Source organism: Myotis myotis, unplaced genomic scaffold, assembly GCF_014108235.1.
Source record: "Myotis myotis isolate mMyoMyo1 unplaced genomic scaffold, mMyoMyo1.p scaffold_m19_p_2, whole genome shotgun sequence".
NCBI classification, from domain to species: Eukaryota; Metazoa; Chordata; class Mammalia; order Chiroptera; family Vespertilionidae; genus Myotis; species Myotis myotis.
In genome coordinates this window covers 38,849,809-38,877,478 of record NW_023416324.1, presented here as the reverse complement: position 1 = coordinate 38,877,478, position 27,670 = coordinate 38,849,809, and the positions used below count along the sequence as shown (strand labels likewise).

Here is a 27,670-nt window from a genome sequence, read left to right as displayed (position 1 = left end):
ATATATTTATTTTTTTTATTTAAAAATAGATAAATATTTTTATAGCTTTTTTATTGATTTCAATGATGAGAATCGTTGATTGGCTGCCTCCTACACAGCCCCAACTGAGGATCAGCCCACAACCGGGGCATGCGCCCTGATGGGCAATTGAACTGTAACCTCCTAGTTCATGGGTCAATGCTCAACCACTGAGCAACACCGGCCATTTAGGCTGTGACTAAAATTTAAACTTGGTTTTCCAAAGTTATAAAACACTCTATATGTATTTTGGAGGAGGGATGTTGGAAACACAGGGTAAAGAAACTCTTCCCGCCCTAACTGGTTTGGCTCAGTGAATAGAGCGTCGGCCTGCGGACTGAAAGGTCCCAGGTTCGATTCCAGTCAAGGGCATGTACCTTGGTTGCAGGCACATCCCCAGTGGGGGGTGTGCAGGAAGCAGCTGATCAATGTTTCTCTCTCATTGATGTTTCTAACTCTCTATCCCTCTCCCTTCCTCTCTGTAAAAATATCAATAAAATATATTTTTTAAAAAAGAAAGTTTTCCCTACTAAACATATTTACTTAGTCTCTGCAAATGAGTTCTACGTACTCTATGCCAGGCCCTGTCTGGTGTTTTGGGGAGGCACAGGGAGCACATGTTAGCCCTACGGGAGCAATAGTCCATGCCCAGCTTCCTCCTGCCTAACATGCTGTCATGCCCGGGAGTCACCACAAGCAGTGGGAAGCATGCCCCAGACTTAGTTGGCATGATCATCCCTTCACTTTTTCTTCAGGGAATGTTGGATGGGCGTTTGAAGCGGCACTGCTAGGAATTTGTTGGTCTAAGGATTTTCTGGAGTGGCAGGCTGTGGCCCATGATTAATTTCTTTCCTTATTAAGAGTTTATTGATGATGCCATACACTTTTAATAATAGATTTTTTAAAATTAAAATTTACAAAGACACAGCATGGGCAAAACAATCAGATACCAGTAGGAACTGTCAAACAAATACCAGGAGGAATTGTCAAGGAAATGAAAGAAGGACCAATGTCAGAACATAAGGATTGGGTCACCAGCCCCAGCCACTGTGGCATAGTAGTTGGAGTGTCGCCCTATAGACCAAAGGGTCTTGGGTTCGATTCCAGGTTAAGGGCACATACCTGGGTTGCAGGTTCGATCCCTGGCCCTGATCACAGGAGCCAACCAATGGATGTGTCTCTCTCACATCGATGTCTCTCTCCCCCCTCCCTTTCCACTCTCTAAAAACCAATGGAAAAAATATCCTCAGGTATGGATTAACAAGAACAAAGAATTGGGTCACCCATAGGGGATCACCACAGGGCCTCCCTTACACTTTGGTGGCATCATCTGGCTCAGCCTGGGCATCCTGAACTGAGGCTCAGCAGTGCAGGGTCCCAGAGCTTCCAGCTAGACTCTGGCGTCCTAGCGCCTGGCTTTGGACAAAAGGTGCCAGGGCACTCCAGGTGCCCCTTATCTGGAGCTCCTCTCAGAAGCACCAGTGAAGAATGTTTTTATAGAAATGGTGTACAGGAATCGTAGGTTGAATATGATTTTAGCTCTTTAATTAGTTTACCTATTAGCAGTAATGACAGCAACCATGTTCATAAAAGTGCATTTGAACAGCCCCTGAAGTGTGCTGCTCCCCTTATGCTGCCCACTACCCGGCTAGGTAATTACAGCAAATCAGCATTCTCTCCCAGGCAGCCAGCAGACATAATTATTTGTCCATTGCACATCAACACCTGGATAATTGCGAGGAAGAATTCTTAGTAAAATAAGTTCTCTCTGCGGCTGAGCTCTGAAATCCCTCCCCCCACAATCTGTTCTTAAATTGGACAACCTAACAGACAATAGGGTGCTTGCAGCAGGGGACAGAATCATGTTGGACAGGCTGGAAAACACAAACTCTCTTTGAAATTTTCTTCATCAAGATGGATGGCCTGGTGATTCAGACAGATACGCAGAAGGGGGGAGGATGTCTCAGTGCGGGCACTGTGTTAATAATTCATAAGGTGATCCCACTGCCTTCAGGAAGGAACATCCTGTTCCTAATTGCACCTTTATTCCCAGATAACCAAACAGAAAAATGTTCCCTAACAGCTGGGACCATTACTCCTATGGCAGTATGACTTTGCTGCGGTTAGCTTTGGGCCACTGGTGCTTAATGTGAAATATATTAGGTGGGGAGGAGGCAGGCAGTGAATATGTACTGAGTGACTGCCATGTGCCAGTGAGTGTGCTAAGAACAAATGTATATTATCTCCTGTAATGCTAACTGTCCTAGAGAGAAGTGAAAATAACCATTAGTACAGCAGTGTACAGGTGGAGAGTCTGACACTCAGACAAGTTAAAGGATTTTCCCAATCTCTCTCTCTCTCTCTCTCTCTCTCTCTCTCTCTCTCTCTCTCTCTCTCACACACACACACACACACACACACACACACACACACACACACACGCAGTCCCAGAGCTACTGCAACACCTTCTGACTCCAAAGAGTCAGGCAACTGCACCCCCCTTACTAGCAGCATGGTCTTGCCCCAGTGGCCTCACCTCCCTGTGCCCCAGTGCCCTCCTCTTCTGAATGGGTGTCAGCTTTGTCACCAAGGTGGCAGTGAAGCTTCAAGGAGGCCCTTTCTGAAAATGGGACGTGCCTGCTCGTCCATAAGACATCTGCTCATATAGCTGTGACACAAGGTGAAGAGTGGCAAATGCTATACAGAGTAAATAGTGAGGTCACCAGAGGCTCTGTGGCCTAATGGTTGAAAGCATGATGGTTAAAAGCATGGAAGTTTGCATAACACTTGGATTCAAATTCCGGCTGTGGGAGTTGAATAGACATTTCCCCAGAGAAGGTATGCAAATGAACAAGAAGCACATGAAAAGATGCTCAATAGCAATTGTCCTCAGGAGAATGCAATACAAAAAAACCCTGATGAAATGTCACCTAAGGCCCATAGGATAGCTAAAGCAGGAAAGACAGAAAGGGGTGTTGGCAAGAACACCTGGTAGAGAAATGGAAACCTGCCTACTTGGCAGGTGAAGTTGTAAGCTGGTAGGGCCACTTTGGAAGAGGTTGGATATGTCCTAAAAAGTTAACCATGGAGTTACCAACAATTTCCCTCATGTGTATAATACAAAAAGAATTGAAAAATACACCCCAACAAAAACTGATACACAAATGTTTGTAGCTGCATTATTCATAATAGTTAAAAGGTAGAAACAACTTAAATGTCCATCAATTGATGTGGTATATCCATACAATGAAACATTATTCAGCATAAAAAAGGACTTGAGGTTGGAATACATGCTATAACGTGCAGTAGCCTTGAAAATGAGATGTTGAGGTCTACATATTATATGACCCTATTTATATGAAATACAATTTGCCCCTACAATAGGCACTTTTATGGATAAAGAACATAGACTAGTAGTTGCCTAGGTCTGGTGGGTTTGGGGGAGATAGGGAGCAATTGCTAAGGGATACAGTGCTTCTTTTGGGGATGATGAAAATGTTATGAAATTAGCTAGTAGTGACAGTTGTAAAACTATGAATGTACTAAAACCACTGAATTGTATACTTTAAAAAGGAGAATTGAATTAGGATGGGAGTTATCTATCTATATAAAAGCCTAAGCGACCATCGCAACCGAACGGACGACCGAACAGTCTGTGTGGGGCAACCAGGCCATTGGGGGGGCAGTTGGGGGCAACCAGGCTGGCGGGGTGGGGGAGTAGTGGGCAATCAGGCCAGCAGGCAGAGGCAGTTAGGGGTGATCAGGCTAGCAGGGGAGTCAGTTAAGGATGATCAGGTAGGCAGGCAGGTGAGCGGTTAGGAGCCAGCGGTCCAGGATTATGAGAGGGATGTCTGACTGATGGTTTAGGCCCGATCCCCAGGATCGGGCCTAAACTGGCAGTTGGACATCTCCTGAAGGCTCCTGGATTGGAGAGGGTGTAGGCTGGGCTGAGGGGACGCTCCCCACCCCCACCCCCACCCCCTGCACCATTCATGAATTTCACGCACCGGGCCCTAGTATGTCAATAAAGCAGTTATTAAAAAAAAAATCAGGCTGTGCTGTTGATGTTGAGTGTTGGTGTCATCTCCTGTAATCAAGGCTCATTACAGAGTCTAGCTCAAAGAGCAATATAAGGATTAAATGGCAGACTATAGGTAAAACTCTTAGTCCATGCTTGATAATAGATAACGATGATGTTAATGTTTTTCTTTAAATATGTGGCCTTTCTCTTGTCCATCCTGAAGCATAGGGTCAGTGGGGCTTTCAGTGAAATAAGTTGGGGATTCATGATGACTTGGGATGCATGTAAACGGACCCTCTCTCTAACACCCTCAAATAGGTTGTGCCTCTGATGGCACGGCCTTATGGCTCTGAGAGCTGTTATTTATTTCTTAACTAATATAACTGAGACCTTGCTCAAGATGTGATCATGAAAAATTACCCTTTTAATGGTGGAGTATTTAATGAGAAACTGGATTATCTAGTGCATAAGTGCCCTTCATACAAATTAGCTTGGCCCTGGGTCTTAATCTAAATTGGGTTCCCTACTTTCCTCTAAATGGCCTAATATTTTCTTATTAATCTCTGCCCTTATTCACCTGATCTGGCTCTGCCTCCTCTTATGAAGCTTCCTCCTTGGCAGAGCTCCGGCCCTGACAAATGTTTCCTGCAGCTGCCTTTGTGTCTGATTCATGGGCAGTTTTTAGACATGACGTGCAGGCTGGAAACTGTTCCATTTTTAAGCTGTTTTTCCAATGAAGTTTTTGTTGTTGTTGTTAATCCTCATGCAAGGATAATTTTCCATTGATTTTTAGAGAGAGCGGAAGGGCGGTAGGGAGGGAGGAGGAGAGAGAGACAGAGACAGAGAGAGAAACACAGAGAGAAAGAGAGGAGAGAAACATTGATGTGAGACATGCACATTGATCAGTTGCCTCCCAATCAAATTTGCAACCCAGGTATGTGCCCTTGATTGGGAATCGAATCTCTGGGTGCTCAGGCTGATGCTCTACCCACTGAACTACACTGACCAGAGCTTTCCAATGGAGTTTTAATGCTGCCAGTGTACTGAGTATCAACCATTTTGGGCCAGGTAAAAGATGGGGCTTTATAGGAAGTTGGGGAGATGAGAAAAATTTCATCATAGTGACTAAGAGAAAGGACTTGAAAACACTGAACACAAGCAAAACCACAAGTGTGGGCTCCAACATCAAATAGGTCTGGATTCAGGTCCCGCTTAGTGAATTTGTACAAGTTGCTTAATCTGTAAAACCTGAATAATAGTACCCACCTCTAAGATTTCTTTCTGGGACTAAACAAGTTGGTGCACATATATTGTTCATTAGATTCCACATGTAAGTGAGATAATGTGATACTTGTCTTTCTTTGACTGGCTTATTTCACTTAGTATAATACTCTCCAGGTCCATTGATTCTGTTTTAAAGGGTAAGAGACAGGGGGAGGTGATCTGTAGTACCACGGGCCCTGTTGTTTAGCTAGATGTCCATAGAGGGTATATCATGGCAAATGTTCTCCTCTTTGTTCATAGCTTCAGTCTCTGACATCTGCCCTCACTGAAACCCTGGAGACTTAATTTTTACATTGATTACAATTTCTCACTAATCATATAATTATGTGTTATATTTGCTTTATGGAATATTATTCAAAGGCTAGAGTATGCTAGGAGTCAGCGAAGATTCAGTGGGAAAAACACCAACAGGGGGTTGGGAATCATAGGTCAGGCCTGGCCTGCAGACCTTCCTCCTTTGTGCTCTTCTGCCCTCATAGGGAATCTTCCACATGCTCCTTTTACTGGGCCTCCAAACTGGTGGCAGCTACCTGTGATATAAAACTTAACACCTGAATACATGCTTTGCGCTACCACCTCATTTAAGTTACTATTCGTAACAACTCTGGAAATAGAAATTTAATTTTCATGCAACAGGCAAGGAAATTGAGGCTCAGTAGATAGGTTAGTTGGTTTGCAAGGGAGAGAGTCATAGTTTAAATGAGGATGTCTGACTCTAAAGTGTGTACCTTCTTACATACCCAGCACAATGCATTTTTACTTGCAGTCACCAGAAACTTGAGCTTCCATGGGCATAGACTTTGTCTCATTTATTGGTACCTGTTGTCAGTGAGCAATAGCATCTGGCACAAAGATGCTCAGTGAGAGATGAATGAATGAAATGCAAGTCATGTTTTGTCTATTGAAAAGTATTGTACAATGGTTAGCTATTGCTGCTGTGTGTGGGTTTTTCCCCTATTTTAAGCATTTTCTCAAATAATTCTCAACCCAGCCTTATGGAAATGCCTTAGTTTTGCACATGATATGGATACATAGAGCGAAATGGGCTGAGTTATCATTAATACCTTCAGCTCTAAGTGTCTGACTGTTGAGGGAAGGCATGAGAGAGGGGTATTAGAAATTGAAGTTGATGATGTTTCAGGAGATAAAGAGCAGTTTGCAATGCCTTAAACTGTGATTAGTTTGACGCAAGTTTGATGAGGTTAGAATTTTGAATTCCTGTGTAGTCATATTTTTTCTGACTATGTAAACTTGGATAGGCTACCTGGATTCTCTGACCTTCATCTTGATCATCTGGAAAATGGATATGGTTGGCTTATTGTGAAGAATGGGGATACAATTTATAAAACATGTTATATGCATAAGTACTCAGTTCACAGTTACTTTACTGCTCATATTTTATGTGAGTATGTTTGAACTTCTGGCTGATGTGTCTTAGCAAAATATTATGTTAATAATAGTATGTTATTGGGAAAGCCTGTTGCAAGCCTGTAGACTTCCACACTACTTCCATATCAAGTAGTGTGGAAGCCTATTTTAGTACACACATGGGTTGGCAGAAGAGAGATTGTAAAACCATTTTTTTTATAATTGTCGTGGGTCATTACTTGATACAAAGCAATTACTCTCGAGTCTCACTATAAAACAACCCATGGAATTGGATATAAGGAGGATCTTGGATTCTGGCCAAAGTCATATTAAACGCTAGAAATGCTATCGGAGCTCAGTGCTAAGAATGTCAGTGGGTGATTATCCTTTATTGAAAACCTAGTGTGTAACAAACACTGCATTGGGTACTTTACACATGTTGCCTGATATATTTACCTCGATGCCCTTTTGGGGTTGTTTATTCTTAACTCCTTTTTTTCTGTCTGAGAAAACAAAGGCTGAGAGAGCAGAAGCAGTTTGCCCCAGGGTTTGAAAGGGGAGCCAAAATTTGCATCCAGGAGTACTGCCGTGTTTTTTCTACTTGGTCTACTGTTTGTCTTTCCTAGAACACAGTATAGCAAGAGAGCCAACTTCGGTGCCGTGGGTATTCAAAGCCAACAGGCCCTGAATGCCTCCATCTCTGAATCCTGCTTTCCTCTGTTTTTAGGTCAGGATCGCAGCGAAGCCACTCTGATAAAGAGGTTTAAAGGTGAAGGGGTCCGGTACAAGGCCAAACTGATCGGGATCGACGAGGTTTCAGCAGCTCGGGGAGACAAGTTATGTCAAGATTCCATGATGAAGCTCAAGGTGCAGTGAAAAAATTTTACTTTAAATATTGTGGGTTTAGTATGGCTGAGAGAAAGAAATGATTGCACAGTCATTATGGTAAAGATGTTATTTACTCATTTATCGGTAAATTATTTACTCATTTGTTGAGTCACTGATGAATAGCTGCCTTTACTTATTTTGAAGAGATTTCACTCATTCAGCAAAAGTTCATTGAGCACCTCCTATGTGGAAGCATTTTACTTGGCCCTGTTTTATTATTTGATTTTCACATTTTATTCATTTATATCTTATTCATGCAATGCCTGCAAAAAATAAAAGTAAAATCATCAAATTGTATAGTACCTCAGATTTTATAAATTTTCACCATTGTATTTTAATGAAATTTATAGATTTTACTATATGATAAATATGGTAAAAAGATGCTATCCATAATAATAAAAGGGTAATATGCTAATTAGACCGGGCATCATTCCGGATGACCTTCCAGACAAAGTCAGGGCTGTGAGGGAAGCCCGGCTCCCAGGTGCTAGAGGGAAGCTGGTGCCGGCATTGGGGGAAGGAAGGCCTACTCTTGCACGAATTTCATGCATCAGGCCTCTAGTGTTAACACATTGTTTGCGGGTAGTTTTTATTGCGTGCTAACAGGTGGCACAGGCCATTTTTGCTAATTTTTTGCGCAAATGGCAACATTCAGTAAAATTACTATAACTTTAGTTTACGTATTTGTAAGTTACCCGCATTCTACCGCTAGTCTATAAAAAACGTATCCCGCGTCTATAAAATACGTGTCCCGCGCTCTCCTACCAATCAAGAGAGCATTATGCTAAGTGAAATAAGCCAGTCAATGAAGGAAAAATACCACATGATCTCACTCATTCATGGATAATAGAGACCATTATAAACTTTTGAACAATAATAGATACAGAGGCAGAGCTGCCTCAAACAGATTGTCAAACTGCAGCAGGAAGGCCGGGGAAAGTTGGGGGGCAGGAGGTAGGGGTTAAGAGATCAACTAAAGGACTTGTATGCATGCATATAAGCATAACCAGTGGACATAAGACATTGGGGGATAGGGGAGGCTAGGGGACTGTCTAGGGCGGGGGTATAAAATGGACACATATGTAATACCCTTTGTAATACTTTAAGCAATAAAAAAAAAAAAAAAGACAGTAAAAAAAAAACATATAAATACGTTTCCCGCATACAATGTGTTAAGATAAAAGATGATTTTATTCGTTTTTGTAACTAATATCAACACCCTCAACTACTTAATAATAAGGGGAAATATTTTTTAAGTAATATGTAACCAGATATTGGAATATGGAGATATCATAAAGATATTTTATACTATTTTTTATACATAAAGATATTTATACTATTATTAACATAAAGAAAATATTATTTTAAATGATTTAAAGAATCTTTTTCATTGAAACGCAAAGACACTGGAAAAAATTTAATAAGCAAAATTAAAAAATTGTCTATTTAAAGGTCTCTTAAAAACATACAAAAAGAATTTTTTTTTGTTCCTAGATTGTGGTCTCCAAGTTTTTGTGTTTTGTTTTTTTTTTCTGGGGGGGAGGGGTTAGTAATATAAAATAGTTTTAAAATTAAATGGTTTGGCTCAGTGGATAGAGTGTCGGCCTACGGACCAAAAGGTCCCAGGTTCGATTCAGGTCAAAGGCACATACCTGGGTTGTGAGCTCCTCCCCAGACGGGCCCTGGTCTGGGATCTTGCAGGAGGCAACCAATGGATGTGTTTCTCTCACAGTGATGTTTCTCTGTCTTTCCCCCTCTCTTCCACTCTCTCTAAAAATCAATGGAAAAATATCCTCCAGTGACGATTTAATAATAATAATAAATACATAAAAATAAAATGGTTTAGCAACAACTCTGTAAAATATCTTATGCATTTAAAACATGTGACTTTACTGATTATAGAATTCACAAAATGTTATAAAATATTTTCAAAATACAGAAAAGTATAAGGAGGAAAATTGAAATCATCCTCAATCCCACCACACAAAGAAAATTGGTGTCAGCATTTTAAAAGTGTGTGATTTATAATCTTTTTATTTTTATATACATTATATGAAACATACACAATGTTTAATATAATTAGAATAACTATTTATACAATTGTATATTCTGCTTTTTTCTCATCTGATAATAATATGTTATGAGCACTTTTAAAATTATCTTCAAATTGTCACTGAGGATATAGCTTGGTCAGTATAATTTTTTTTTAATGTAAGAAAAAAAGAATTAAAAAAAAAGCTGGCCAATGCCTAAAAGTATTAAATGGGACAGTATTTTCAAAACACTTTTCTTTAATATTTGCTTAATAAATCACAGCTGTTATTTGTTTATACTATAAGATTTTCTCAGCAGTTTGACATGTATATCTGATGCTAAGTCTCCCTAAAGTATGACTATAGGAATCATCATTTTTAAAACCTTTTAATTTTTTAAACTATGTATCCATTACTTTCTTTTTCTTTTTATTTTTTGCTGTCACATAAGCAAACTTTATGTGAACAATTATGTGTCTATTCATTGTAAGGTGTACTAAAAAATAGACATAAAAGACATCCAAATTGTGATTTCACAGGTTATCACCTTGGAAGAGGTTAATGTATCCTTTTTGATAATTAAACAATGTTCTGAGCTTTGAGGGAAGTCCAACAATGAGCCCTCTTTTTCTGCCAAGTTCAAATCTGATTGACAAATAGACAAAGGAATCTGAAAGGATGAATTATAAATTCCAGCTTTATAACTGATAAGTGCTGCTCTGGAAAACATGATGTAGATACACGGGCATAAGGGGTATCCTTGAAAGAGACAGGCTATCCCACTTGATTTATGGGGAATTGGACAACTGCAACCCTCCCTATTCTCCTCATCCCCTTTCCTGCTCCAGAGCAGGACCTGGACTCACATATGAGATCAGACCAGAATGCAACCTCACTACCAGCATGCAGCTTGCAGAGAGAACCCAGGAGAGACTGAGCCATGAGTGCTCAGCTTCTCTCCAAACTTCCCAATCAGGTAGAGCCACACCTGCTTCCCACAGACACCCTAATGCAAGGTGGGGAGAAAGGCCAGGATCTTGATTCTTGCCAAAGTCCCTCCTTACTGAGTTTGAGGCCAGGCAAATAGAGATTTGCTCCCGGAAAATGTTGATTAAAAGACATCAAGATCTCCCATGACCTGGTTCCCACCCAGAGCCACAATCTGCTGATGAGAAAGGATCTGATGCATCCCTCCCCCATACCCCCGTCTCTAGCATCCTGGTAGATAGCCACTCAGCAGGCATCTATCACAGAGTGCCTCATTGGCCAGTCACCTTCATGAAAGCACCAAGGCCAATGTGGACATGAGGCAGGAGTCGACTTATGCTCCCCGAAGGGTCACGTAATGTAGGCCACATTAACTGGATCAGACCTGGTGATGACTGCCGACCTTGTGTGTGTGTGTGTGTGTGTGTGTGTGTGTGTGTGTGTGTGTGTGTATGTGTGTGTGTGTGTTATCTGCAATGAAGTGCCCCATCTGTTTTTTCTGTTTTTTTTTTTTTTTTTTGTGTGTGTGTGTGTTTTTGAAATGTCCCATCTGTAAACCTTCATAGCAGAGGGGCTCCCAAAGCCCTGAGAATTTGTCCTACTATACACACTCTTTCAGATCTGCTGAACTTGAGGGTTTTTTTATTCATGACAATCACGTTTCATTATTTGCAAGTTGCCAAGAAGAATGTTGACATTTCAGTCCCCGTGATCTTTCTTTGGGAAACACAGAAACATAAATGATTGAGTCGTCCTTTGGCCACCTGCCCAGGAAAGAGAGAGACAGAGAAGTACAAAATGCCTCTTAGCGTTGCAAAAGGGCCCACTTGTTCAAGGTAGACCATATGAGCAATGAAAATAATTCTGTCTTTCTTTGCTAGGCTCTCTGAAGCTGGTGCCTTTCCTTGTTGTAGAGTTTTCTCTTGGATGTGAGAGATTTGAGACGGGGTTCACACTGTGAGTCTGAGTGAGCCATCGCCTGTCTACCAACAAATCACTGTCATCATCATCTTTTAATTTTAGGGTCAGCAAAGTACCTCAGTATACATTATCTCTTGATCATGTGAGATTGAGCCTCCCAGTAAGTGCCGGGAGCCGGTCCATCCTTGCTGTTTCAAGGGACCTGGCATATATGGCATATTGTTCTTAATATGTTTGCTCACCTTCTTGGCACTATGTGTTTTAACCAAGGTCTCCTCTCTGAGAAAGGTTGTTTCCCCAGGTAGGGATTTTCCCCTGAAGTTAGGGAGGGAATAAAACCTCTTAACTAAGTGCCAGGTGGGTAATTAATCACTTTAACTACGAACAATCATGCTTAAGCTACATAATCTTTACTCCCTGGAATGGAGATAAGAAACGCCCTAACCTTTGTAATAGAGATTGATAGGATTGAATCAACTGGTATAAATACAGATGTAACTAGACAGCAAGACACAGAAATTAGAACACAGAACTTAGATTGAGAGAACATGGCAAAAGATCCTGGACTGAACCTGACTACAGAAATTGGCAAGAGAACCTGACTAGAACTTGGTGACTGAACCTGGCTGGAGAACCTGGACAGAACCTGGCTGGAGAACCTAGTGAGGGAACATGGCTACAGAACCTGGCTGGAGAACCTGGAGAACCTAGCAAGAGAACATGGACACAGACCCTGGCAGGAGATCCTAAGCAAAACCTCTCTGGAGATCCAGACCAGAACTTGGCTGGAGATCCTGGCTGGAGATCCTGGCTAGGCTGCTGATCAACTGAACGCTGCCTCCATGTCATTTCTTCTTCGCTGACTCTGTCCACACCTTTGGGGCCCCCTGGACCCACTGGGGTTGGACCCCGGCATCTGGCGCCCGAACAGGGACCCCTAGGTAAGTGCCCCACACTCGGGACGGATAGGACTCCACCGTAGGAAGAGGGTGGATAGTCTTCGCAAACTCCGTCCACACCTTTGGGAACCCCTGGAACAGGATTCCCCTAGGTAAGCCCCCCCCCCATTGAGAACCCCCACATTCGGGATGGATAGGACTCCACCAGGGTACTTCAGACCCCCCTATAGGGGATAAGTAGGGTAAGAAGGTGGATAGTACAGAACTTAGATTGAGAAGATGTGCCATACTAAGTCCAAAGAAAGAAGACTCTGTATTGATCTTTAGATTAAGAAGATTTGCCATACTGAGTCTAAAGAAATAAGACTCTGTATTGATCTTTTAACACATATGCTTGCTAGCAGAGGAATTAAGGTTACTCCCAGTCATACAGAATGTTTTATACAAGAAGTATGTCCATGCTTTTCTGAGGAAGGAAAGGTAGATGTAAAGGCATGGGAGGAGATAGGCCCAAGGAGCCTTATCCTTAACCCCACTGCAGCCTTTCCACCCCAGGAAAGTGCAGGATTGGCAAGCTCTCCCTGAGGTGATAGATCAGGACTCAGGTAATAGCGGAAAGCACCAATCCTACTCTTAAAATGGATACAAGAGAGCATTTCGGGTTTTTCTTTTTAATGCCCGCTTTTAAAAAATAAAAAAGGGGGAATTTGCCGGGAGCCGGTCCATGCTTGCTGTTTCAAGGGACCTGGCATATATGGCATACTGTTCTTAATATGTTTGCTCACCTTCTTGGCACTATGTGTTTTAACCAAGGTCTCTGAGAAAGGTTGTTTCCCCAGGTAGGGATTTTCCCCTGAAGTTAGGGAGGGGAATAAAACCTCTTAACTAAGTGCCAGGTGGGTAATTAATCACTTTAACTACAAACAATCATGCTTAAGCTACATAATCTTTACTCCCTGGAATGGAGATAAGAAACGCCCTAACCTTTGAAATAGAGATTGATAGGATTGGAATCAACTGGTATAAATACAGATGTAAGAAGACAGAACCAAGAGAGACGGAACTTAGGCACAGAACCTACACAGAACATTCTCTAGAGACAGAAGAACTTCGCTGGAGAGAACATGGCAAAAGATCCTGGACTGAACCTGACTACAGAAATTGGCAAGAGAACCTGACTAGAACTTGGTGACTGAACCTGGCTGGAGAACCTGGACACACCTGGCTGGAGAACCTAGTGAGGGAACATGGCTACAGAACCTGGCTGGAGAACCTGGAGAACCTAGCAAGAGAACATGGACACAGACCCTGGCAGGAGATCCTAAGCAGAACCTCTCTGGAGATCCAGACCAGAACTTGGCTGGAGATCCTGGCTGGAGATCCTGGCTAGGCTGCTGATCAACTGAACGCTGCCTCCATGTCATTTCTTCTTCGCCGACTCCGTCCACACCTTTGGGGCCCCCTGGACCCGCTGGGGTTGGACCCCGGCAAGTAAGAAATCTAAGGTTTGTGGACATTAAAGGATTTGGTCCAGAACCTTCATTTAACCTTCATTTAGCCCAGAATTCAAATGCAGATCTTCAGAAGCCTAGTGTTTGACAAGACATAGTGTAAGGCTAAATAATATTCTCATACATATGTGTGTGTGTGTATATGTGTGTGTGTGTGTTTAAATTAATTTCAGAGAGGAAGGGAGAGGGAGTGAGAGATAGAAACATCAATGATGAGAGAGAATCACTGATTGGCCGCCTCCTGCACACCCCCTACCAAAGATTGAGCCCACAACCCGAGCATGTGCCCTTGACTGGAATTGAACCCGGGACCCTTCAGTCCTCAGGCCTACACTCTATCCACTGAGCCAAACCAGCTAGGGCAATAATATTCTCTTTTGATCTGCATTTAATCTATCTTGGCTCCCCTTCTAGATTTTAAGCTTAGCACATGGGATTGCTTGCTAATATCAATATTAGTACTAATAATACTGGTAATGTAGTTGCTGAGCTCTCCCTGCACACCTTGCAAAGAGCAGATGTGCATACTCACTTAAATGCTCCAACATCCTTATGAGGCGAGAAGGGGATTAGTTTCATGTCAGAGTTCTCCTTCACAGCTGAGTCTGGTTGCAAGTGTCCCTGCCTACCTATTTTCAGAACATTTTTTACATACCTGTAGTATATTGTGTAGTCCATTTATTTCATCTGTGCTTCTCTTCACGTCCCTTATAGAGTATTCTCACAGAAGGAACTCCAATACTGGAATCTGAAAAATCACTGAATTCTCTAGGTCTTGTATGTTCCTTGAGGTTTGGGGGTGGTCACCTGACCCTCCGACCTATGTTTCCTCAGATGTGAAATAAGGGAGGTCATTCTTTCAGCCCAGGATTGTCTTATGGGCTATATTATATAGCACGTCAGAGAACTTCTACATAGTGGGTGCCCAGGAAAATGTTTGACACCCTAATTTCCAGGTTTCCAGCTGTTACTTCCTAGGTCAGGCGGCTAATCCTAGGCACAGAGCCCGTAAAGGCACCTACTTCCACATCTTTGGACTCTCCAGCCAGAGCTGTCCCGGGACCTCCGTGAGTTCCACGGAGCAGCAGTGAATCATCCTGGGGAGATGAGACCCACAGGCAGCACTTGCTGTCTGGTGGCCGATGTGCTGGGACTTAGGGCAATTTTTCAGAGTTTGACTCAGGGTCTTGTCTCAAAGGAGAAACGTGTTCAATAAATTTGGAGTTTTATTTTCCCAAAGACAGCATCACGTGGATAGTCCTTCTTGCTTTCATTTGTCACATAAAGCGACCGCCAGCAGCCCCAGACAGAAATGCTCCTGGAACATGTATGCCCGCTCTGCCCACCTTCTTTATGTTCTGCCCTGTTCTACCAGGGCATTGGTTGATAGCTAATTGGAATCAGGAGGTGAAGGGGAGCAGTACTCAGCCAGCACTGCTGTGTGCCGAGCATTGTTGCTGCTTGATGTGGCAGTAATTCTAAGTGCTAGGGACTGTGAGGACTGTTTTGAAGAGAAACATTGAAGCTAATCTTCCTGACCCAAGGTGAAGCCCTCTCCGCCCTCCGTCCTGCAATGTCCTCACCCAGGAAGGGGTTACACAAGAAGGAAGGGCTCCCCTCCCTTTGACACTGTCCTTCCAGTCCTTCCATTTATGATGGGGCTACTTAGTGTTCTCGCTTTGTGTAAGTCTGGCTACTGGAGGTTGAAGGTTAGGCAAAAGAGGGCTGGCAGCATAAGTTATTTTACTCCAAATCCAGCCAAGAACAGTTTTCAAAGTCAAATTTTCCTGGGTTCAAAGCCTGGCTTGTTCACTGCCCAAGCGAGGGACAGTGGCTTCACCCCTTTGAGTGCCCGCTTTATTCCGGGCTCTGTTCCTGACACTGGGCACGTAGAATGAACAAAACCAAGTTTCATGAACAGTTGAGCTTTTGTTCTGTTGGGCAAAGGCAGCCAGTCAGCAAATGAATACATATCTCAGATGGTGGTAAGAGCCACTAGGAAGAGACATCAGGGGGAAGAATGAGACAAAGTTTGGCGGGGTGGAGGATGGAGGGGTCAGAGACTGTGTCTCTGATGGAGTGGCATCAGACAGAAATAGGATTCCCCTGGGATTGCAAAGACACTAACTTTGACCATTCTCCCAGGTCCTTAAACTCATTCCTCAGTAAATTAATTGGAAAGCAAGCAGTGTGGTGAGGAATTCAGGGACCTTTGACTAGGACATGGGTGTTAAAGGGGCAGAGGACTTAGCTTTGGGAATGAGTCCCTCTCTTTACCTATTTACTGAATAGTCATTGGAGGTGGAGTCTTATGTCAGCATGTAGCAGTCCCAGACGCTGAAGGAGGAACCCTGGGTAGGGTTATAGGAATGTGTCAGCTTGCTAGAAAAAAGACACAACATAAAGAAATATATCTTCTCTCTGCATCAAGAGACTTGAGAGCTCAGTTGTATAGTATCAGCTTCCCACACCCCCACCCCCAACTCTGCCATCTCTGGACTTTCTAGGCATCATTTTCTCATCTGTCAATCTGTCAGTTGGGAACTTGGGACTGATTAGTTTTAAGGTTTTCTCTGGCTCCAATATTCTGCACATCTGTGTGGAGAGTAAGAGGCACTTAAGAATGAGTGGGCACCTTCCCAGGTGGTGAAATTCCTACTTGTAGGCATCTAAGCAGTAACTGGAATGTAAGTTTTAAGGGACAATCATTCATTTACTAGAAGTTATTTTTTTTACATTCCTGCAATGTACCAGATATGGGGCTAGGAACTTGAAATAAAATGTTATTTAATTCTCTCAACCATGCCAGAGAGGTATTTACACTTGGGGAAGTGGAACTGAGAGGCGAGTAATTGGTCCAAGATCACAGAGAGCTAGGAATATACTCCAGATGTTCTGAGTATTTTTAATACCCAACGTGAGGATGATCGAACAACCCCAAGAGAATGAATGCCCCTTCCTGTACCTTCTGATTGTGTCGATTGCTCTCTAACCTTAGTTGTTCTCAGAGACTGATGTTGACCATTTGTTCTTCTGAGAACAGCATGGACAACTTTTATCTCCTGGAAATACGAAATCAGTACTATTTTAGACTTTACTACGCCTAAAACTCCAAAACCACAACTGCTGAGAGTCAGGCTTCATCTCACCCTCTGCAGAGGCCAATGGTTCTGAAGGGGCTGGAAGCCTCGAAATGCTTAAGGCAGAATCCCCAGCAGTCCTTGAGTGCAAATCCCTAGATGTGTCCTTACCCTCCAAGTCGTCGCCTAGTATGAAACCCATGCTTATCTATACTTGGCCACCATTGAGGCAGTTTAAAAAGCAAGTGTCTTTACTCTTAACTTGCATCATATCGACTTTGGGAAACTCAGGATAGTTTCCTGAGTTCATGGAACAATAATTTACAGAGATGCCCCTGCCCTCTAGGACTGTGCTGGGCACCTGGGAGAGAGCAGAAAGCAGAGTAGTTCCCCTACCTTTTATGACATTTATCTTCTAATTGACTCATATACATACCTTTAGTTTATAAAACATTTGAGAAAGTGCGGAAACAGATGTTTTGATAAATGGAATACTTTGAGTAAGTAAGTACTTTATTTGAATACGCAGGAATGATAGGAAAAAGAGTGGGGGGACATACAAAATGTCTGTGGGTAAATGTTACAAACCATAGGCATAAACTATGATCATCCTATTTTTCCAAGCAAAAATCGAGACATGCAATAATTTGGCAATAATTTTTATTTTCTTAATGTTCTCTAAATTGATTCATATGAAAAGTTTCCCCAGACACATAATAAAAATAAAATCATATTTAAGAATCTATTCCATTACTCACCTTTATTGAATAGATTAAAACCATACGCAATGCAAAACCCAGCAAAGGTATTAATAAGATGGCCATATTGTGTGTCTCTCGGGATCTCAAATTCTGAGCTGAGTACCTAGGCACAGAGTAGGCATTCTATAAATCTTGGTTAGCCACATGAGTCGGTGCTCAGATATCTATTTATACAGTGTTCGAACAGCGAGGATAAGTGTTCCCTGACAACGTCAAGCAGATGCAAGCTCATGGAGCAGGGAAACCTGAAGGAGCAGAGAGAAAGGCGTGTGCCTGATTGGTGACACCACCGATGGTATCTGACACGCCTGTGGGACCGGAGGGTATTTTCAAATGAAAACACTAAAGTAAAAACCATGTCTTTCCTTTCAACAGGGCGTTGTGGCTGGCGCTCGTTCCAAAGGAGAACACAAACAGAAAATCTTTTTAACCATCTCCTTTGGAGGAATCAAAATCTTTGATGAGAAGACAGGGGTAAGTAAAAGAAGCACATGGCATTGTGCAATTGAATCCATTGACAGATGTGCCCTTAAAAGCCTGTCGGCGCTGGGCAGGAATATCAAACGAGCATAAAAACACATAAAGCAGCTGACAAACTTGATCAACTGTGATCGTCCATCAAAGGGGGGCTCTTCCCGGACTTGGCCACAGTGCGGCTGCACCATGTTTCTTACCGTGTAATTGTGATAAAAGTGTCACCCGGTCTCGGGAATCTAATGGGAGATTGATGAGCTTTGAGGAGCGGTGGGCAGTGTGACGGTTTAAGTTGAATTTCTTTGTGTGTTGGCAGCTTTAACGACATGCGTCCTAGAGGGAGACACATAGGGCTCTTTTGACTCGGTCAAAGCATCCAGACTCTCTTGAGTTTAACCTGTGGAACCTTGTAGTTGCTGCAATCAAAAAGAATAAATGGAGTTTTCCATCTTTTTTTGAAAAAATCTATCACTGCATGCCCAGGAAATGTAAGCACTAATATGTTCGTTGAATGAACCAAAGACATGGTTTTGTGTTTTCATCAGCCTCCCAGAGGCAATTAGCTCCCAGGTTCATCCCCAGGGCTTGTCTGACATTGTGGGTCCTGTGTATTGATGGTAAGGGAAAAACAGAAAAATAGTCTGTGACCTGTTCCGTTGAGAGGGCGAGCGTCAAATGGACATATTTGTCCTTTTACTCATGTATTCGCCTCCACTGAACTTCACAAGGTAATTTATCAAGCACTGTATAAACAATACTCTACTTGCCAAGTTAATTAACCTTTGTCATTTTGCATTGTTTTTTCTCCCCTTTGTTCTGACTCATACCAGGATAAAATGTCAGTAGTAGGGTGATGATTTAACAGTGAAAATGGGTCTTCCTGAAGAAAAGTTACTCCTGAATAACAAGTCATAGGACAGATAAGGGCACACCCATGTTCGTAGCAGCTTTATTCACAATAGCTAAATGGTAGAAGCACCCCAGGGTCCTCCCATGGATGAACAGAAAAGTCAAATGTGTATATGCAGACAATGATATAATGTTCAGCAACGAAAGGAGGGAAGTTCTGTACATGCTACAACATGGATGAACCTTGAGGACATTTTTCAAAGTGAAATGAGCGAGTCACAAGAAGATAAATTCTGATGGAGTCTACTTACCTGAGGTGTCCAGAGGAATCCAGTTCAGAGACAGAAAGTAGAATGGTGGTTTCCAGGGCCCCGGGCTGGGCAGTGAAGAGTTAGTGTTAACTGGGGACAGAGTTTAAGTTCGGGAAGAAGACAGCAGTGCTGATGGAAGGCTGCGATGGTCACACCATAAGGAGAATGTGCTTTATGCCTCAAAAATGGTTAAAGTGGCAAATTGTATGTTATGCATATTTACCACAATAAAAATAACTGATGATAATAACTTCAGTTTGAGAACATGCTATATACTAGGTCCATATTAGTCACTTTACACACATTATTCAGTTTTCTCCTTACCAAGCCCTTTGAGATAATCATAACAATAGGTCCTTCATCAAGCACATAATATGTGCCACATGTTGTTGTCAGTCCTTTGTAAGTACCCACCCATTTAATCCTCACGGTAACCCTATGATGTAGGGGATATTGTTACCTCCTTTTCATAGTTGAAGGTATCAAAGAGAGAAAAGTTTATTAACTAGCTGAAAGCAAGTGGCTGTGGAGACAGTATTTGAACCTGGGCAGTCTAGCTCATGAGCCTTTTCACTTAACAGCATTGCACATTCTCTCTCAGTGTAAGTGGCTTTCCTAAATTCACCAGCATGGAGGAGGCAGAACTGGGATTTAGCCTCCAGCTGTGTTGAGTCAGAACTCAACACAATTGACTTCTAGAGAGAAAGGTGGGGCTGCCTACCTGGGCTGCCTCAGTAGAAGGGAGCTGAGAATGAAGATATTAGCATCAGTAGTGAAGGAGTTTGAATGCTGCAAGATTAGGAGCCTAATGTAAGCCTCTCCTATCTTCCGAAAAGTCTGGTTTTCCTTTTCCTGGACAGACTATAGATGGGACACCTGTGCTCAGTTTTGAACCACACATTTTAAAAAGGAATAAAGCAAATCAAAGTATATCCTGGTAAAGGAGACCAGGGCAGTTGGGGGATGGGAAACTATGCTGAGCCAAAATCTCTTAACACACACATGGCCTCATGGGATCCTGGGTACACACAGGAGGCAGAAAGCTTTGGGCTTGGAGAAACATGGAGGATATGGAGTCCTTAGGTCCTTTGTGGGAGGGAGTAAGGTAACACAGATCAAGCCTGAGAGGGTTTCACAGTGATTCCTATGCTGTGATCTTAGGTCATCATCTTTAGTCTCCCTACCCATCACCATGACAACTGGCCTAACCAAAGGGACAGGAGTGAGGCAGGATATCAGATGCTTTATCTCGTTTGGGGGAATATTTTGAGGCCTTGCTATTCTATCATGTACCCCACCACCAAGGAGGCTGTGCCCAGCTAATTAAAGTCCTAATCACCCAGTTTAACTAATGAAGTGAGGTAGTTTTATTCTTTTTTTTTTTAAAGTACTTGAATATTTTAATGAACTCCCCTCCATGTAGCGTCAAGCTACCAGGACACAGGCCCCACCAACACCCTTAATCTTCTCCTCAGCTCTTCTGCTGAAGAACTTGGCCTTCACAATGACAGGCTGCTTTGGGAGCTTTCCCTTTCCCAGAACTTTGTAGTAGCCCAATCGCACCACATCAGTGATGGGAGCAACTACAGTCTTGCTTTTGGCAGCATTCACCCGTGTCTGCTCACTGATCAGGGTCCACAGTTTATCAAGGTTGACAGTCGAGCAGAAGCTCTGGTTCCTCTTCAAGTGGTAATGCCTCATACCAACTTTCCCAAAGTAACCTGGGTGATATTTGTCGAAGTTGATCCTGTGATGATGCAGGCTGCCAGCATTCCCGCGGCCCCCCGGGTGCTTCCTGTGCTTGCCAATGTGGCCGTGGCCGTGGCTCACGTGGCCCCGAAGTTTGCGGGTCTTCCTCAGTCTGGATGGCATGTTGGCAGCTGAGTTGCAAGAGCGGTAGTTTTATTCTTTACTAGAGGCCTGGTGCACAAAAATTTGTGCACTCGGGGGGGAGGGGGGTCCCTCAGCCTGGCCTGTGCCCTCTCCCAGTCTGGGACCCCTCGGGAGATAATGACCTGCTGGCTTAGGCCTGCTCCCGGGTGGCAGAGGGCAGGCCCAATCCCTAGGTGCAGCCCCTGTTCGGGCTCAGAGAAGGGCCGATTGCGGAGTCGGGGCACCGCCCCGTGTCATGCACAGAGCAGGGCGATCTGGAGGTTGTGATGCCACCCTCAGTCACACTCAGGGTAGGGCCAACTGGGGGGTTGGGGCACCGTCCCCTGTCACACTCAAGGCAGGGTCGATGGGGAGGTTGTGGCACCACCCCCTGTCATGCACAGAGCAGGGCCAATCAGGGGGTTGGGGCACTGCCCCCTGTCATTCACAGAGCAGGGCCCATCAGGGGGGTTGGGGCTCTGTACCCTGTCATGCACAGAGCAGGGCCAGTCAGGGGGTTGGGGCGCTGCCCCCTGTCATGCACAGAGCAGGGCGTATCAGGGGGTTGGGGCACCACCCTTTCAGCCACAGAGCAGGGCGGATCAGGGGGTTGGGGCGCCGCCACACTCACACTCAGGGCAGGGCCGATGGGGAGGTTATGGCTCTACCCCGTCACACACAGAGCAGGGCCCGTGGGGGGGTGGGGGTTGGGGAGCCGCGCCCTGTCACACACAGAGCAGGGTGATCAGGGGGTTGGGGAGCTCCCCCCTATCAGGCACAGAGCAGGGATGATCAGGGGGTTGGGGCGCCTTCCCCTGTCACGAACAGAGCAGGGTGGATAGGAAGGTTGTGGCCCCGCCCCCTGTCACACACAGAGCCACAGGGCGATCAGGGGGTTTGGGCGCTGCCCCCTGTCATGCTGATCCCGGTGCCGGGAGGCCTCGCAGCTCTGCTAATCCCGGTGCTGGGAGGCATATTACCCTTTTACTATATAGGGTAGAGGCCTGGTGCACGGGTGGGTGCCGACTGGTTTACCCTGAAGGGTGTCCTGGATCAGGATGGGGGTCCCCACTGGGGTTCCTGGCCAGCCTGGGTGAGGGGATGATGGCTGTTTGCAGCTGGTCACACACCCTTCAGGGTGGGGGTCCCCACTGGGGTGCCTGGCCAGTCTGAGTGAGGGGCTGAGGGCTGTTTTCAGGCTGGGGGTGACTGAAGCTCCCAACCGCTCCTTTTTTTCTTTTTTCTTTTTTTTTTAATTCTGGGCCAGCTTTAGCTTTGAGGCTTGGCTCCAGCTCTTAGGCCTCCACTGCTGAAAGTAGGTTTCTGGCCTTTGCTTACAATGTTGCGATCCTGCTGGCTGAAGCCCTGCGGACTAAAGCAGGTTTCTGGGGTTTTGTTTAGCTTCTATATTTGTTACATAGTTGCTTAGAGTTGCAGCTCAGAGGCCTGCAGCGGCAGGCAGGGAAGGTTGGAGTCCTCCGTCACTGAAGCAAGCAAGCCTCATGTTAGTTTCAAGCTGCCTGGCTGCCGGCCGCCATCTTGGCTGACAGTTAATTTGCATATCTCCCTGATTAGCCAATGGGAAGGGTAGCGTTTGTACGCCAATTACCATATTTCTCTTTTATTAGATAGGATATTTATCTAAAACTCACTCAAGGGTAGCTAAGTTGTCCCCAAAGAAAGATATCACCAAATCTTATAATACTAGTTTTGATTTTCTAGCTGTACACAAAGAGAGAACAACAGTAAAAGCATTATTTCAGTCCAAAGCCATCTGGACTTATGGAAAAAATGTCAGATCCCTCATGGAGAGTCCAATGGAAGGCAGAGTTCAATGTTGTCTGTCTGGCTTAGTCCACTCTGGTTCTGTGTGATTAACGTTGGGCCTCTGTAGCACCTGCTTTTGCATCCTCACCTTGTTAATGTGCCTGAACACAAGTCTGGGGAAGCTGGTGGAGAAGACTGAACGTGTGTAAGCCTAAAGTGGAGACGACAGGGAGCAGGGCATCCCGTGTTAATAGTGTTCATTGCTCCAAAGAGTTGTGTGGTAGAAGGTGGTGATTTGTTCTGTGTGACTCACGAATAGAATCAGACCTGGTGATAGGAGTTTCTAGGAAGCAGTTTCAGTTTATGCGTAAGAAGAGTTTTCTACCACTCAGAGCTATTGAGCAGTTAGGTGTAGTGCCTTCTATGCAAGTGAGTTCACAGTGGCTGGGAATATTCAAGCAAGAACCATAAGAAGGGAAATTGTGGGAGTTGAGTAGAAATGAAGTGTTGAGCTAAGTCCCATCTAAGGTGATGACACTGTTTTTAAGATTCTTTGTCTCCCTTAAAATAAATTCCTTTCAGTATGACTTATCTTCAGATAAATAGAGGTTTTACAAAACCTTCATTGGAGATTACAAGCAGGAAAGATTTCTTAAACCTTTGTCATTGCCCAGCAGGGGACCGATTGAATTGTGCAGGGTAAGAGTCTAAGTGAAGTATTCTGTCCTAAATATCAAAGAAAAGGAAAACTGGGTCTTTGTCATTTGGAATGTCCAATTTTAGTTGTTTATCACGTCTGAAATATTTCTGCTCAAGCTTGACTGCACTTTTTTTAAACCAAGAAAAGAAACATTTGCAGAACGTGACAATAGCTAGAATTTTAAAATCCAAAAGCTGTCAAAAATATTTTGATCCCAATTAAAGAGACCCTTTTCAGCAATTTACACCTTGTCTTGAATTTCAAAGGATTCTTGATCCCAATCCTTATATGACTAAATTTTGTTTTATTATTAGCATGTTGCAAGGAATAAGTCATTATTGAAAGCTGTTCCTGTTTTCAGAGACTGAGGTATTGGTACTATGTCAAAGGAATCCATGAGAATGTGGAAAATGTCATATGTAAATTCATTGTTGCCAGTGACAGTGGAAGCAGTAGCAAATCGGGAATGGTTTCTTGTCAATATGTTACTGGGTCCTCAAATCAGACCAGTGGACACGGAGGCAAAAGTGAGGTCACGTTTATGTTGCAGATAAGGAAACAGGCTCTGCAAGGGTCCCTGACTTGCTGTAGACTCAGAACAGACCTTCCAACCCCAAATCCTGTGTCTTTCCAGGGAAACTCTTTGAACTCACTTATTGTCACATTTACAGTTTTGTTCCATAAAATTATTATAATTTTATGCTATAAAAAATCATCAATATTTCAGATCCTAAAGAGAAATCTGTTTCTCAGGATGGAGGACAGTGGTCTGCATCATCTTTTCAGGATGATGTAACATCTTGTTGCCACAATCCCATGTGAATTTTGCTTGTTCATTTGGTTTAGCCATCACTGATCTGGCACTGTTATGTGCACCATTCTAAGTGCATTACAACAATTCAGTGAAGTATATATGCTGTTATTCTCACCATTTCACAGATGAGAAAACTGAGGGCCAAATCGTTAAGTCACACAGCCACTGAGGGCAGAACAGAGATTCAAACCCAGGTAGTCTGGCCCAGAATCCTTGATGCTAGTAAGATATTGCTAATTATAACAGACCTGCCTTAACAAAATACCATAACTAAGTGGCTTATGAACAACAAGCATTTATTTCTCACAGTTCTGAAGGCTGGGAAGTCCAAGATGATGGCCCCACCAGATTCAGTGTCTTGCGAGAGAGGCTACTTCCTTATAGAGGGCACCATTTTGCTATGTGCTTATGTGGTAGAAGGGTCAGGATGCTGTCTAGGGCCTCCTGTCTAAGGACACTAATCACATTCATGAGGGTTCCATCCTCATGACCCTCAAAGGCCCCACCTCTTAGTACCATCACCTTGAGAGTTAGAATGGGAGGAGTGCACAGAAATATTGAGACAATAGCAATAACAAATTTTAGAAATGATTTCCTTTTCTATATATTAGAACAGATTCCATGTCAGCCCTGTCTTATTGTCACCATTGTTCACTTTCTGATGAGCTTTCCTGAGTGAAGACAAAAGGGTGGAGTTACAACGGGGATTTCTGGTGGACACAATGTTGGCAGTGGAACTAATACCTGGTCAGGCAGCAGCGTGTTTGATGCCTATCCTCTGCCATGTGATGCTCTGTTTTCTGGGGAGTCACAGATGGATAATGAGTGGTCCATACCCGAGGTGGTCACAGTCCAGTGCTGAAACGAGACTCACAGATTGAACTGACAGCTGCTTGATATACAGGTGTGAATGGAGTTGTCAGTGCTCAGGGCATCAAGACTGTGCTGTCCCTAGAATATGAAGGAAGGTTTTTATAGAAAAGGGCTCACTGATTGGCTATGGAGGAGTACAGTGGGGAGGACCAGATGAGCAAATCGGAAAGAGAAAACTATTTCTAAATGCACAACTGTCTAAAAGAGAAAAATATGTGTGCTCATTCATTCTTCCCTGGAGGAAATATTAACTGATGAAGAGGGTGCATCTTTCTGTTCATCACATTTATCTATCCGGTTAGCATAATGACATCCACATAGTACATGCTCAGTGATACTGCACAAAAAATAGACTTAGTGCTTGAGAATTGGCAAATGTACACAGAATATGCAGGGCATGACAGGGAAAAGAGAAGAGTAGTCCAGGATTGAACATTGTCCATTATAACAGAGGGGTCATGGTGTTTTAAATGCAAGGGCTGCACTTAATTTCAGGGCTGATTTAATAATTTATTCAGTGAAAACCAGATGTCACCTTATCTGTGTCTCATCAGAAACAGGACTGTTCTTCCCTCAGTTCTAACCGGATGATCTGGGAAGAGCTCAGAGGAAGAGGAAAGAAGACTGGTCCTAGGGAGGAAGGCAGGGAGGATGGTGAAGGGGCTGTAGAACAGGATATTGGGATCTGGGGGGCCTGGGGGACATCCCTGCCATCTTGCATGCCACTGAAACTAAATAGTACACACTACTCTCACAGGATTGGTGATATATCTTTCGGGATTCATGTTTTGAATTTTTTCGGATAAATAAACAGATGTGGAATTGCTGGGTTGTAGGGCAGTTATAATTATTTGAGGAAACCATACGGTTTTCTGTAGTGGCTGCACCAATCTCTATTCCCATCAATAGTGCACAAGGATTCCCTTTTCTCTATATCCTCTTCAGCATTTGTTATTTTTGTATTTTTTAAAATGATAGCCATTCTGAGAGGTGTGAAGTAATATCTCATGGTGGTTTAAATTTGCATTTCCTTGGTGATTAATGATGGTGAGCATCTTTTCATATGTCTATTAGCCATCAGTATGTCCTCTTTGGAGAAATGTCTGTTCTGTTTCTCTGCCCATTTTTAAATCATATTTTTTTATTTTTTCTGGTATTAAGTTGCATGGGTTCCTTATACATTTTGGCTATTAACTCTTTTTCAAGATGTATCATTTGCAAATATCTTCTCACATTCAATAGGTTGTCTTTTCATTTTGTTGATGGTTTCCTTTGTTGTGAAAAATCTTTTTAGTTTGATGTGGTCCCATTGTTTATTTTTTCTTTTGTTGTCCTTGTTCAAAGAGACATGCCCAAAAAGATATTCCTAAGACTTATATTAAAGAGTTTACTATCTGTATTTTATTCTAGGAGTTTTATGGTTTGAGGTCTTAACATTTAAGTCTTTAGTGCATTTTCAGTTTGTTTATGTATATGATATAAGAAAGTGGTCCAATTTCACTTTTTGCATGTAAAGGGTGTCCCAAAATTCATGCAAGAAGTAATTTTGATAGAAAACACGGGTTTATAATAAAAATTGTAATTTTTTATTGAATCATAAAGTATACAGTATAGGGTTATGTATGGAATAGCACATCGGATAAATGGCCTCCACGGCTTTGCTGGCACATACGCAAAGCCGTGGTCTTCATTGTGCCTGCTCCTGGGCCATAATTGGTACTTGGTAATGCTTATCAAATTGAAGGAATTGAAATCAAAGGGCAACAGATATTAGAATCTGATTCAATAAACCAAGTAAAATTAGGCTTTTATTTTTTGTTGTTGTTGTTAATGCTCATGCAAAATTCAAATCTTGCGTGAATTTTGGGACACCCTTTATCTGCCCAATTTTCTCAACACCAGTTACTGAAGAGACTGTCTTTGCCGCATTGTATATTTTTGTCTTCTTTGTTGTAGATTAATTGACCATATATTTATGGACTCTGTATTCTATTCCATTGATCTATTATCTGTTTTTATGTTAGTGCCATACTGTTCTGATCATTGTAGCTTAGTGGTATGGTTTGAAATTAGGGAGCATGGTACTTAACATTTTGTTCTTCCTCAAGGTTTCTGTGGCTAGTTGGGGTCTTCTTTTAGTTCCATCTACCGGTTTTTTCATATTAATGACTAACCTATAAGCAGGACTGTATGGTTTATAGCAGGCTTTTGTGGATCTTGTCTCATTTGACAGCCAAAC

At 43.1% G+C, this 27,670-nt stretch overlaps 2 protein-coding genes across 3 annotated transcripts in view; one reads left to right on the top strand and one right to left on the bottom strand.

The window, feature by feature from the left end:
• DAB1 (DAB adaptor protein 1) overlaps nt 1-27,670 on the top strand; it is a 402,182-nt gene that overhangs the window by 254,768 nt on the left and 119,744 nt on the right. For both annotated transcript variants that reach the window (XM_036352028.1, XM_036352027.1), the window contains exons 3-4: nt 7,419-7,558; nt 18,147-18,245. In XM_036352028.1, coding sequence (XP_036207921.1) covers nt 7,419-7,558; nt 18,147-18,245 — 239 coding nt within the window. The remainder of the gene's footprint in view (nt 1-7,418; nt 7,559-18,146; nt 18,246-27,670) is intronic.
• LOC118677164 (60S ribosomal protein L27a-like) lies at nt 20,808-21,281 on the bottom strand. Its single transcript, XM_036352030.1, has one exon. The coding sequence runs from the start codon at nt 21,275-21,277 to the stop codon at nt 20,831-20,833; it is 447 nt and encodes a 148-aa protein (XP_036207923.1). The 5' UTR covers nt 21,278-21,281; the 3' UTR covers nt 20,808-20,830.